The sequence below is a fragment of the Erythrolamprus reginae genome, unplaced genomic scaffold, assembly GCF_031021105.1.
Source record: "Erythrolamprus reginae isolate rEryReg1 unplaced genomic scaffold, rEryReg1.hap1 H_9, whole genome shotgun sequence".
NCBI classification, from domain to species: domain Eukaryota; kingdom Metazoa; phylum Chordata; class Lepidosauria; order Squamata; family Dipsadidae; genus Erythrolamprus; species Erythrolamprus reginae.
Window position 1 is genome coordinate 653,125 of NW_027248537.1, and position 14,544 is coordinate 667,668.

The 14,544-nt window shown below is 44.4% G+C and overlaps 1 protein-coding gene across 11 annotated transcripts in view; it reads right to left on the reverse strand.

Annotated features, from left to right (window-relative positions):
* LOC139155893 (RWD domain-containing protein 4-like) overlaps window positions 1-14,544 on the reverse strand; it is an 86,551-nt gene that overhangs the window by 48,220 nt on the left and 23,787 nt on the right. The window contains exon 3 of one of the 11 annotated variants that reach the window (XM_070731250.1): window positions 14,391-14,453. The exons of the other annotated variants lie outside the window; for them this stretch is intronic. Within the exon in view, the coding sequence (XP_070587351.1) occupies window positions 14,391-14,453 (63 nt within the window). The remainder of the gene's footprint in view (window positions 1-14,390; window positions 14,454-14,544) is intronic. 11 annotated transcript variants of the gene reach the window in all.

Here is a 14,544-nt window from a genome sequence, read left to right on the forward strand (position 1 = left end):
ATTATCTGAAGGTAATTGCAAAGGATTAGAGATCTCAACTGGCTGTTGTCAAGGCTGAAAGCTAATCAGCTAAATAATTGGTGCCTGATGTAGCTGATGGTACAGATATTAGTACAGTAGTACCTCTACTTACGAACGCCTCTACATACGAACTTTTTGAGATACAAACCGAGCGTTCAGGATTTTTTTGCCTCTTCTCACAGATTATTTTCATCTTACGAACCCTCACTTCTCTCCCGGCTGCTGCTGCTGCGAGCAGTGACCAAAATAAGTGCTTTTAAATTTGCAGGCTCTGATGATCGAAAGGGAACTGGAGCTAGGCTTTCCCGTGCGGGGTCTCCTCCTCCCCCATCCCATCTGCTAGAAAACGGCGTGTCTGAGGAGTTCTCCGCAGCCGCCCCGGGGTGGCGGGTAGATAAAGCAAGGCTAGTGAGTACTTGGAGAGGCAGGGAAAGGGTGCGTGTAGAGGAAGAAGTGACAGCAGGATGCCTGGAAACGTAAGGAAAGGGTGGGGGGAGTAAGAAATGCGAGTTGGGTGGCCTAAAAACGTAACGAAGGGGGGCTGTTTCTTCCATGCCAGCACTTTCCCTACCCTCCTCTTGGCTCGACTCTCTATTATTATTATTATTATTATTTATTGGATTTATATGCCACCCCACTCCGCAAACTCGGGGCAGCTAACAACAGTCATGAACAATATACAGTAAAAATCCAATACTAAAAACTAACTTAAAACCCCTTAATATATAAAACCAACATACGTACAAACATACCATACATACAGTTGTATCAGCCTAGGGGAAGAAGAAGTCTTAATTCCCTCATGCCTGGCAGCAGAGGTGGGTTTTGAGTAGCTTACGAAAGGCAAGGAGGGTGGGGCAATTCTAATCTCTGGGGGGAGTTGGTTCCAGAGGGCCGGGGCCGCCACAGAGAAGGCTCTTCTCCTGGGTCCCGCCAAATGGCATTGTTTCGTTGACGGGACCCGGAGAAGACCCACTCTGTGGGACCTAACTGGCCGCTGGGATTCGTGCGGCAGAAGGCGGTTCCTGAGGTAATCTGGTCCGGTGCCATGAAGGGCTTTATAGGTCATAACCAACACTTTGAATTGTGACCTGAAACTGATCGGCAACCAATGCAGACTGCGGAGTGTTGGTGTGACATGGGCATATTTGGGAAAGCCCATGATTCCTCTCGCAGTTGCATTCTGCACGATCTGAAGTTTCCGAACACTTTTCAAAGGTAGCCCCATGTAGAGAGCGTTACAGTAGTCGAACCTCGAGGTGATGAAGGCATAAGTGACTGTGAGCAGTGACTCCCAGTCCAAATAGGGTCGCAACTGATGCACCAGGCGAACCTGGGCGAACGCCCCCCTCGCCACAGCTGAAAGATGTTTCTCTAATGTGAGCTGTGGATCGAGGAGGACGCCCAAGTTGCGAACCCTCTCTGAGGGGGTCAATGTTTCTCCCCCCAGGGTAATGGACGGACAGATGGAATTGTCCTTGGGAGGCAAGACCCACAGCCACTCCGTCTTGTCTGGATTGAGTTTGAGTTTGTTGACACCCATCCAGGCCCCAACAGCCTCCAGGCACTGGCACATCACTTCCACTGCTTCGCTGACTGGACATGGGGTGGAGATGTATAGCTGGGTATCATCGGCGTATTGATGATACCTCACCCCATGCCCTTGGATGATCTCACCCAGCGGTTTCATGTAGATGTTAAATAGCAGGGGGGAGAGGACCGACCCTTGAGGCACCCCACAAGGGACAAACCTAGAGGTCGACCTCTGACCCCCCACTAACACCGACTGCGACCGACCGGAGAGGTAGGAGGAGAACCACTGGAGAACAGTGCCTCCCACTCCCAACCCCTCCAGCCGGCGCAGAAGGATACCATGGTCGATGGTATCGAAAGCCGCTGACAGGTCAAGAAGCACCAGGACAGAGGACAAGCCCCTGTCCCGGGCCCGCCAGAGATCATCCATCAATGCGACCAAAGCAGTTTCCGTGCTGTAACCGGGTCTGAAACCCGACTGCTGGGGACCTAGATAATCGGCTTCTTCCAAGGACCGCTGGAGCTGGAGTGCCACCACCTTCTCGACAACCTTCCCCATGAAGGGAAGGTTGGAGACTGGACGGTAGTTATTGAGTGCGGCTGGGTCCAGGGAGGGCTTCTTGAGGAGGGGGCGCACGAGCGCTTCTTTATAGAGTGTTGGAAAAACTCCCCTCCCCAAGGAAGCGTTGGTGATCTCCTGGGCCCAGCTCCGTGTCACCTCTCGACTGGCCGAAACCAACCAAGAGGGACACGGATCCAGTGAACAGGTGGCGGAACTCACAGCTCCAATGGCCTTGTCCACTTCATCAGGTGTCACCAAGTCAAACTCCTCCCAGACAGATGGACAAAGACGTTTAGCCCCAGTCACCTCGACTGACTCGTTGTCAGTCGACTCTGTTTTACAATTGGAGTCGAGGTCCGCCCGGATCCGAGCGATTTTATCAGCGAAAAACGTGTTAAAGTCCTCGGCACTACTCTGTAAGGGCTCCCCAACTCCCCCCTGATTAAGAAGGGAGCGGGTTACCCTAAACAGAGCGGCCGGGCGGGATTCCGCTGATGCAATCAAGGCGGAATGATACGCGCATCTTGCCGCCTTGAGCGCCACTTTGTAAGTCTTAACATGTGCTCTTACAAGTGTTCGATCGGATTCGGACTTACTCTTCCTCCATCGCTTCTCTAGACGTCTCTTCTGGCGCTTCAACTCCCGGAGCTCCTCGTTGAACCATGGAGCTCTACGGGGTCTAGCGCCACGGAGAGGTCGCAGCGGCGCAATTCGGTCAAGGGCCTCCGCTGCAGCCTTGTTCCAGGCCTCAGCCAGAGACTCTGCCGGACTGCGGACGAGTGTATCTGGAAGAACCCCAAGCGCCTTCTGAAAACCTTCTGGATCCATCAGGCGTCTGGGGTGGAACATCTTAATTGGTTCCGCCTCCCTGCGGGGGAGGATTGGAGCCAGGAAGTCAAGCCGCAGTAGAAAATGGTCTGGCCATGACAAAGGCAACACTTCTAAGCCCCTTAGTCTCAGACCATTACTCAGTTGCTCAGAGAGGAATACCATGTCGGGTGAGTGCCCCCCCTCATGAGTCGGATCCTGAACTACTTGAGTCATGTCCATGGCTGTCATGGTGGCCATGAACTCCTGTGCCAGTCCAGAGGATTCGCCGAGCGACGGCAGGTTGAGGTCCCCCAAGACAATAAGTCTAGGGAATCCCACCGCCAGCCCAGCTACCTCCTCGAGCAGCACAGGCAGGGTTTGTGCCACGCAGCTGGGAGGCAGGTAAGTGAGAAACAAGCCCACCTGAACCCCTAAGTCCAACTTCACCAGGAGAGACTCGCAACTCGCAATCTCCGGAGCAATGAGTCTACGTAGGCAAAGGCTCTCCCTGGCTATAATAGCCACTCCTCCCCCCCTTCCCCGGGATCAAGGTTGGTGCCATATCTGAAACCCGGCTGGGCAAATTTCAGAGAGAGGAACTCCTCCCTCTGGGCCCAGCCAGGTTTCAGTTACACATGCCAGGTCGGCCTCCTCATCCAGGATCAGATCCCGGATGAGGAGAGCTTTATTTACCACCGACCTGGCATTGAGTAGCAGCAACCTGAGCCCAGGGCCAGACTTACACTCATCACCAGTATTCTGGGTTGAGCTCACGGAGCCGGAACAAGGGATCGTTATTAAGCAACGATCCCTCCTTCCCCTGGAACGGCTAGCTCCGTGGCTCCCACCATATCTGCCTCTCCCCAGCAGCACTGAGATATCCTGACCCTCTGTCACCCCAGAGATAGTCGCCCCTCCCCCTCCTGCCTCTCCAGCGCCAGGTTGGCTAAGTGTATTATTTACATCACTCTCATTCATCTCACCCATACTATGACCCCACCCATCCCACCCGTCCCATCCATACCAATCAGTTGCTCCATACACCCTATGCCCACCCCATCCATCACTAAAACCTCCCCCCAATAATTTAGTTAAAATATGAATCAATTTATAATTAAAAATACTAAAGGTTAAAATACTAATAAAAAAGAAATAAATACAAATAGAAAATATAGAATATATAAAATATAGATAATAGTGTAGCAATTCAGTTGATTAAAGTGAACCCAGTCAGCAGCAAATAACAACAGCAGTAAATAACAACAGGTCTCAGATGGTAAAGTCACAAATTGCTCAGAGTCAAGAGTCATTCTATATCTCCCCCGCTCCTCAGAGAAGGGGCGGTAGAATGTCCTTATCCCGAGTATGCTGGTTATTAAATTAATTTCCCTGTCTCTCAGACTCCTTAATGTCAATGATTTCAGATCTTCCTTCTCTCTTGTCCCATCCACTGGTCGGCCTTCCGTTGATTCCCAGTAGTTTTGCAGCAGTATCTCATTACTATAGTTCTCATAAATTGACATGTCCAGTTTGTTGTGCTCCCAGCAATAGCCAAAGTGGCATTCCAAACCTCCATGCAGCCACAGTATATTTTCCCCACAGTTGATCCAAGTGCTGGCGGAGAAGAAACAGCAACCCTTCCACAGGACCGTCCTCCCACAATGAAAACAGCCTTCACGCCATCCCTTCCACCCCACTTTTTCCTTGTTCAGTCAGTTAAGAAGCAGGCGGGGCCCGTTTCTTCCCGGCCAGCACTTGGATCAACTGCGGGGAAGGCTGTTTCCATTGCGAGAGGACGGTCCCAGGGAAGGGTCACTGTTTCTTCCATGCCAGCACTTCTCCTACCCTCCTCTCGGCTCTACTCTGTACATTTTTCCCGCAGTTGATCCAAGTGCTGGCGGGCAAGAAACAGTGACCCTCCCATGGGACTGTCCTCTCGCAATGAAAACAGCCTTCTCCACAGTTGATCCAAGCTCTGGAGTGGAAGAAACAGCAGTAGCCTGGCCGGGCAGAGCTGCCCTGCTGCAGTGCACATGAGCATTCTGGACCAACTCCTCTTCCTTCACGGGGCGGTAGAAGGCTTATTTCTCTCACTCACTCGCTCTCCTGCCCACTACAAGGACACCATGGGGAGAAAGTCCTGATGCCGCACCTCTCTGTCCTTGTAGCCGGCAGGAGAGCAAGTGAGCAAGTGAGCGAGGGAGAGACGAGCTGCAGTCTCCTTTTAGCGGGCAGGAGAGCGAGAGAGAGAGAAACAAACCTTCTATGGCCGCAAGTTGGGAGCTCCGGGGGAAGGAGCAATAGCCTAACCGGGCAGAGCTGCCCTGCTGCTACGTGTACGAGGATTCGGGACCAATTCCTCTTCCTCAGGATGACACAGACACCTCAGGGAGACATGGCCGCCAGGAGGGCTGGGGGCTGGACAAGACAAGCTTCCCAGCCAGTGGAGGTGTCCTTGCCCTCCTGAGGTATGGCCAGAGAAGGCTCGTCTCTCTCCTGCCAGTTACAAGGACAGGGAGGTGCGGTGTGAGGAGTTTCTTCCCACTGAAGGACTTGGGCACTGCGAGGAGAAAGTCTTGATGCTGTACCTCTCTGTCCTTGGAACCGGCAGGAGAGCAAGTGAGTGACCAAGAGAGATGAGCCTTCTCCTGCTATGCCTCGGGAGGATACGGACACCACAGGGAGAAGTGGCCGCCACTACGGTTGGGTGCTGGACAAGACAAGCTTCCCAGCCAGCAGAGGTGTTCTTGTCCTCCTGAGGCATTTCTGGAGAAAGCTCCTCTCTCTCACTCGCTCACTCTCCTGATGGCTACAAGGACAGAAGGCTTGTCTCTCTCGCTTGCTCTCCTGAGGACTACAAGGACAGGGAGGCGTCAGGAGTTTCTCCCCGCGGTGTCTTTGTAGCGAGCAGAAGAGCGAGCGAGAGAAACAAGCCTTCTCCGGCCGTGCGTTAGAAGCTCCGGGGGGAAGGAGCAGTAGCCCGGCTGGCACGCATGAGCCTCCTCCTTTCCCTGCTGCCATCCCAAGTGGATCTCTTTAGCAAATCTGCTTCCCCCCACAACACATGGGGCAATAAAGGGAGACAGAGGAGGAGGGAAGATCAGGGGTGGGAGGAAAATCCATCCATCCATCCATCCATCCAGCTAAGGGGGGGGGCAACCAGCATGAACTCTCTCCAGGCTTTAGAAGCCCCCAGCCAGAGAGAGAAGCAGATCTGGTACAGAGATCCACTTGGGACGGCAGCAGGGTAAGGGGGAGGAGGAGAGCCAAAGTAGCCCGCAGCTGAGGAGGAAGAGGAAAGGAAAGAGGAGACTTCGCTCTCCTCTTTTGTTTTTGGCTGCTTCCCCTTCTCCTCTTTTCTTTTCTCCTGTCAGTTGTGGTAATGGAGGAAAAGGAGGAGGAGGAAAGGAAAGAGGCTACTCTGGCTCTCCTCCTCCTTTTCCTCCTTTCCCTGCTGCTGTCCCAAGTGGATCTCTTTAGCAAATCTGCTTCCCCACACAACACATGGGGCAATAAAGGGAGACGGAGGAGGAGGGAGGATCAAGGGTGGGAGGGAGATCCAGCCAGCGAGCCAGCCAGCCAGCTAAGGGTGGGGGCAACTGCCATGAACTCTCTCTTTCCAGACTTTAGAAGCCCCCAGCCAGAGAGAGGAAGAAAAAAAGACGGCAGGAGGAAGAGGCCCGGGGGCTGGACATGGGTGGGGAGGGGGGACGAAGCACCCCAGAAAGTGGGAAGAAGGGGGGAAAGAGAGAAAGAGGGGGAAAAGAAGCAGTGGGGTTTAATAATAAATAGCAAGGGCAATGTGTATGTGTATCTTGAGCTCTCTATTGCCCCGGGCTTTGGTGTGCATGTGAAAGTAGAAATCACAGGGTGGGAAAGTGGCTGGGTTGGAAAAGGGGGGGGAAGACGGAGAGTACAAAAAGGAAGGAAGTGGACACATTTAAAAGCGAATAACCTTCTCCCTCTTTTGCAGCCCACAGCAAAAGAGGAGAGCGAAGTTGAGCGCAGGAGAGAAGACAGCGATTTGGGAGGAAGGGAGAGAGGGTGCGTGTGTGAGAGAGAGAGAGCAAACGTGCAAGTGCACGGAGGATGCATGTGTGTGAGCAGGGAGCGCACACGCATGGTTCTTGTTTGTTTCCTTTCAACCCCCACTCCCACCCCCACCCGTCCCATCTCCCTCTCGCTCCCTCTCTTCCCCACCTCCTCTCGAGTTCCCCCACCCGGCTGTTTCTCCTCTGGTTTCAGCCCAGCTGAAACCTGCTGCTTCCTCGGCTCACGTCTGTCCCCACTCTGTTCACCTCCACTTTGTCCACCCGCTGCTTTTTTTTTTTAAGTCTTAATGTTTTGGATTTTCCTAATGGGTTTGCATGCATTATTTGCTTTTACATTAATTCCTTTGAGAAAGATTGCTTCTTCTTACGAACTTTTCTACTTACAAACCTGGTCACAGAACGAATTAAGTTCATAAATAGAGATATCACTGTATTCTTATAATACATTGTTTTTGTATTATGCAACACTTTATTATACAGGTAATGCTTAACTTACAACCAGAATTGAGCTCAAAATTTCTGTTGTCAAGTGATATATTTGTTAAGTTAATTTTGCCCCATTTTATGACCTTTCTTGCCACATTTGTTAAATGAATTACTACAATTATTAAGCTAGTGACATGGCTGTTAAGTGAATCCTGTTTGCATTGACTTTGCTAGTCAGAAAGTCACAAAAGGGAATCCCATGATCCTGGGACATGGAAACTCATAAATGTAAGTTGCCAAGTGTCTGGATGTTGATCAGGTGGCCATAGGGATGCTGTAACGTAAGTATGAAAAACAGTCATAAGTCACTTTTTTCAGTGCCATTGTAAGTTTGAATAGTCACTAAATGAATAGTTGTAAGTCGAGGACTACCTGTATATGAATTCTGGCAATTTTCTTGATGAAATCAATCATTGTGATATTGCAAACTGGTATAATTCAATTACCTTAGATTTTGAATACCCTAGAAACTAAACTGCACATACACATAATTTTTATCTCAATTCTATGATGGGTAAGGAACTTTGATGTTGGGCCTTCAAAAATGCTCAAAGCTGTGCCGGGCTACCACTAATAAGAATAAAAGATAGGGGGAAAACCCTATTCTGCTTTCTGCTGTTCTCATATTTATGTCAATAGGTGCAAAATAAAAATTGCTGACATGGTTTTCCAACCTCTTCTGGAAACCTGTGGATTTTCTTATAACATATAGATATTCCCCAAGTCACAACTTTTAGTTTAGCTACCATTCAAAGTTACAATAGCACTGAAAAAGTGACTTACAATCAATCCTCACACTTACTAACTGCAGTATACTCATAGTTACATTATCCAAATTCATGCACTTGGCAACTGGCATGTATTTATGATGGTTACAGCATCCCCAAATCATGTGATCACCAATTGTGACCTACCCAACCGACTTCTGATAAGCAAAACCAATGGAAGAAGCCAGATTCACTTAAGGATCATGCGATTTACATGTGATTCACTTAACAACTGCAGTTATCCACTTAACAATCATAACAAAAAAGTCATAAAATTGGGTATGATTGTACTTAGCCTTGCTTAGCAATAGAAATTCTGGTCCCTAGTTTGGTCATAAATCAAGAAGCAACTATACATAGACTCCTTTTTGATTCCCCCCCCCCTTATTTGTTTCTACTCTTTGCAATTTCAGCGGCAACAGGAAAGACAAACATTGAGTGAGGGTGTGACCAACGCCGCAGCACCACGAAGCTTTCCCTCACTCTGTAGGGGAATTTCGATACCCACACCTTTTGGAGACCAGGTTGGAACCACCCTATAGGGGTGACAAAAAAGAGCACCTGCCGGTGGGCTGGGAAATGTAGCAAAACCCCCCAGGGAGCAGGCAAAAACTCCTCAGCCGGCGGCGATGGGCGACGACTTTCAAGTTGTCCCTAGCTGCAGTGGTCACTTTCAAAAGGAGTTATATTATGAGATTGGAAACATCTAGGAAGGAAAAACTAACAATATAGGCTGAAGATGTGAAGAAACAGAGGTGGGTAAGTGTTTTCGCCAAAAGAAAAGTTAAAAGAAACATTGTAATAGTCTAAGGCAGTACTTCTGAATTATTTTCTGTTACACCCCCTCCCCCCTCCGGGAGAATAAAACATTTCACATCCTTCCAACTCCGTGCCGGGATGATTGCTTGCAATATTCTACACATTTTCGCTGAAAAAACTCAAGCAGCGTGGTTGTGATATAATGTGTTTAAGAGTGACACCTTAATTTATTTGCCTTCATGCTGTCCGCTGCCAACATTTTTAGACATAGTAAACATACCATAATCACAGTGAACCAAGAGCTACATATGCTTCATCATGTTTCCTAATCTTAGCTTTTGGGAGACTTACGTTTGTCTTATTATCTCCATCTCTCTCCTCCTTTCTTTTCATCCCTGTTAAATAGTTTTCCATGGTATCTCTTAAGGGTTTTAATCTGCACTTTGTGTCTCTTGCTCTGTGCTGGGTGCTGTATGCTATTATTCAGTGCAAAAAACCCCTACTCCCTATGGCAACAAAAAAGCACATTCCCCATGGTTACGCCTTCCACCAGCATTGCTCTGTGCCTCCCAAGGGGGGGGCCTGCCCACAATTTGAGAAGCACTTGTCTAAGGAAAACAAAAGGACCGGAAATTAAGGAGCAGATGTTCTAGCATGTGGATACAAGAGAGTAGCAAGAGTAAAGGGATGTGCATCTAAAGCCCAGTTATTAAACGTTTTGAACTGTGCCTTAAAAGATCAGAGGCGGCATAAGAAATCTGGATGAAATTTTTTGGGGAGGAACTTGAAAATTGGATTTGACTTAATATAATCACACTAACAACAATATGGAAAAATTAAATAGGAAAGGCAGAGCTGGAGGGCGAAAAGAGGATACCATCTGGTGGTTGGAGGAATTATTGCTATGTTTAAGATTTTTATGGATACCTGCCCAGCTGCTGTCCTTGAAAGATTTGAGAACTAGAAAGCGGAGGATTTTCAAAACAGATTCAAATTTGTTATTGTTTGGAAGAAAATAACTGTACTGTACTGGATAAGAATAAATCTGAATAGATACTAAAAATAACAAGGGATAGAAGGATTTGGACTAAACTATTAACAAGAAAATTACATAAGGCTGTGGAATACAATTTATTAGTAGCTGGACTGATTGGGAAAACCTAGTGACTGGTGACCTGAGGCTTGGAGATAAGTGATTACAAGGACTGGTGACACCTCTGAATGAAAGTTAAAATTGGCCTGATTCTGCCAAAATACAAAATATTTTTTTATTTTTGATCCGAGAACTGTGATTTTAAAGTTATGGAGGAAATTGATCATGAAGAGATTATTGACGTTTTTAAAGAACTTCTTAACAATCTCAGAAGATCTTTTGGAATTAAAGTATGTGAGAAAGAAAAGAATGAAAAAATGGAGGAGATAACAGTAGAAGAAAAGAAGACCGATGTAAATGAAAATAATGATGAATTAGGAAAGAATATTGATAATGAAATATTGATTACTGATTATGTTGATGAATATATTGACACTTATAATTTCCACTGGGGTTTGCAGTGATAAAAGAATGATATTAAAAATGATAATGTTCAGATTAATGATGATGATGATGATGATGAGTTTGAGAAGTATAATGTTATAAAAAGTTTGGGAAAAACTAGATTTATATAGAAAAGAGATTTAGGAAAAAGAGCATGGGAAAAGAGAAGTTTTTGTTTTAAAGGTAAAAGAAAAAATGGAATATGGAAATGGGGATGGAGATTATATATATATATGTGTGTGTGTGTGTGTGTGTGTGTGTGTGTGTGTGTGTGTGTAGATTGTTCTGAGTTCGGGTTTTGCCCTGTGTAATATTTTGCATGTCTATGCGACGTTTCGGTGAAATCACATTCACCATCATCAGGCTGAAGTTTCCAAGCTTCGTGCTGTTGTAAAATGGAATGTTTGCAACTGTCATTTCTTCCTAGTATATAGTGTGGGGGTGGAGATTTGGTTTGAATGTAGCAAATAGATTGGGTGATTATGTTTTAGTGATCTGATTGGTTGGTGTAATCATAATTATTAGAAGGATTGACATGGTGATATTTATGACGTGTTTTTTGTTTAAGGCTGGTTTCCAAGTTTCAAAATTCCAAATTCATAATTATTAGAAGGATTGACAAGGTGATTTTTGAAGTGTTTTTTTTGTTTAAGGCTGGTTTCCAAATTTCTGGTAGGCAGGACGTATCATCTCTTTTATTTATACAAAGGGGGCTCCTCTCAATTTCTATGGCTTCTAGAGCAATTCTTCTATATAAATTCTCTGTTTTGTGAAGTATTTTAGTTTTTTCAAAGTCAATTTCGTGCCCTGTTTTTTTAATGTGCTGGACAAGGGAGGAAGTTTTTTCTTCTTTTTTAACTGCATGATGCAGTTAAGATGTACTGGTCTATAAAAAACCCAATGGCAGCCTAGGACACACTATCTACCAAAAGAAAACCCATACCAACCGTTATCTAAATGCACACTCACACCACCACCCCGGACAAATCACCTCAGTGGCCAAAACTCTCATCACCAGAACAAAACGCTTAGCTGACCAAGAGCACTTAAAAACTGAATTGAACAAACTCAAAGATGTATTAATTTCTAATGGATTCGAAGGGAAAACAATCACAAACCTAATCAAAAGAGAGACACCCCCCAAAAAACAAGATCAAGAATAGGACAATGGTACCACCATCCTCCCTTACATAAAGGGCACCACAGACAAAATTAGTAAAATTCTGCAAAAACATAACATCAAAACTTCATTTTGCACTAACCAAAAAATATCTAATATCCTAAGGAGCCCCAAAGATAAAATCCAATTGGAATACCAAGGAATCTCTGAAATCCCCTGCAAAACATGTGCAGCCACATACATTGGACAAACCAATCGAAGAGTGAGCCAACGCATTGCAGAACATGTGAATGCAGTTAAAAAAGAAGAAAAACTTCCTCCCTTGTCCAGCACATTAAAAAAACAGGGCACGAAATTGACTTTGAAAAAACTAAAATACTTCACAAAACAGAGAATTTATATAGAAGAATTGCTCTAGAAGCCATAGAAATTGAAAGGAGCCCCTTTTATATAAATAAAAGAGATGATACGTCCCGCCTACCAGAAATTTGGAAACCAGCCTTAAACAAAAAAAACACTTCAAAAAATCACCTTGTCAATCCTTCTAATAATTATGAATTTGGAATTTTGAAACTTGGAAACCAGCCTTAAACAAAAAACACGTCATAAATATCACCATGTCAATCCTTCTAATAATTATGATTACACCAACCAATCAGATCACTAAAACATAATCACCCAATCTATTTGCTACATTCAAACCAAATCTCCACCCCCACACTATATACTAGGAAGAAATGACAGTTGCAAACATTCCATTTTACAACAGCACGAAGCTTGGAAACTTCAGCCTGATGATGGTGAATGTGATTTCACCGAAACGTCGCATAGACATGCAAAATATTACACAGGGCAAAACCCGAACTCAGAACAATCTACATACATATACCCGTGAAAATTTACGAAAACAAATATATATATATATATATATATATATATATATATATATATATATATATATATATATAAAGAAAGTGCTTGAAAAGAACTAGAAGAAAATATGGAAATGGAGATGAAGACAATATAATACAAAAAGTAAATGGTTGAGAAATTAAAAGGAAATAGAAACATAGAAACATAGAAGTCTGACGGCAGAAAAAGACCTCATGGTCCATCTAGTCTGCCCTTATACTATTTTCTGTATTTTATCTTAGGATGGATATATGTTTATCCCAGGCATGTTTAAATTCAGTTACTGTGGATTTATCTACCACGTCTGCTGGAAGTTTGTTCCAAGGATCTACTACTCTTTCAGTAAAATAATATTTTCTCATGTTGCTTTTGATCTTTCCCCCAACTAACTTCAGATTGTGTCCCCTTGTTCTTGTGTTCACTTTCCTATTAAAAACACTTCCCTCCTGGGTGGGGTGTTGGAATGTTATAGAAATACATTTTCCTTTTTTATTCCTATTGTTCTTCTCTTTATTATAATTAATATATTTGACTTAATTGTGATAAGAATGTTAACTGTTTAGAATTTTATATACCGTATATAATCAATTTAATTATTTTATTAAGAGTGAAGAGTTTTCTGTCTTGTTTATATAGAATTATATTATAAATTAGAAGGATAAATTGATAATGGTAATAGATTCATTTTTTGATTGAATACAGTTAATCATCAGTTTTAAAGATGGACATCTAAAAATTAGAGACAAAGGGAAATAGTTTAAATGAAAAATTGCTGTAATTGTTTACTATGCTATAAATGAAATCGGTATATTTAGGTATATTTGGAAAATTTATGTTGAGACTTGAAAAATTAAATGACATGGAATAATGTCGATAAAATAATTAAGATTAATACAAGAAGCATAATGGTAGTTTAAGAAAATTATGCAAATAAGTATTGCTTTTTATAGGACATTTCGTTATGACAAAACAGGGGGGGGGAGAAATGATAAGAGTAAAAAAAGGTGAATAAGCAAATATGGCTTAAAATTAAAAGGCATGAAAATGAAGAAGGAAGCCTCTGGGAGTCTGGGGAGGGGGGAAAACAGGCCTACCAGAAGTTGGGAAACAGGCCATTTCTGGCCTCTAGAGGTCTTCTGGGGTGGCAGGGGAGGCCATTTTCACCCTCCCCGGGCATTGAATTATGAGTGTGGCACTCATGCATGCACGATAGTGCACACTCACACGCTTTCGGCCCCCGAGGAAAAAAAGGTTCACCATCACTGTCATAGCTCATTCAAGTAATTCAGATAAAGTGCAGAACTCACCTTGTGAGTAACAGGGAGCAGCGTTGATCAGTACATCATATTACAAGAATTAGCAAAGTACCAATTATGGGTAAGAATATTTGCCTCTTTGCACTACAGAGGCCTCCTCCTGGACATATTAAGATCTTGGCAGTAGAGATGTCTGGCTGTATCTGCAAGTGATTGGCTCTTTGTTGACATCACAGCCAGACTTATGGAGGGGAGGGGCTGCTCACTGCAGCTTGCCTGGTGAATTTTGCTTTTTTTTAATTGTCAGATACCATATTTTATTCCTAATTATAACCTAACTTCCATTCAACCAGTTTCTTTTCTGGCTTTAATTCAGCAAAAATTGCCAGATGATTCAAATTTTGTTCCTGTTCAAGTAAAAAACACTAGATATTTATTTCTGATTTCAATTCATGTTCAATTTGATTTTTAGGATGTACATTTAGGTCTTGTTCCCTAAGCCTTTGGGGTAAACCTCACTGAATAGCATACATCTTATTGAAGTAAATAATGCATTAGTATTGAAATATACATACATTTGTCACATTTTCCATTGGTTGCTTATGAATTAGAGGTAAAGCAACTATTTCTTTATCATCCTATAGAAAAAATCAATAAAGCTTACTGGGCTCCAATATAGTACTGCAACAATCTATTTATTTGAATAAGGAAAAAATAAATTTTCACTGC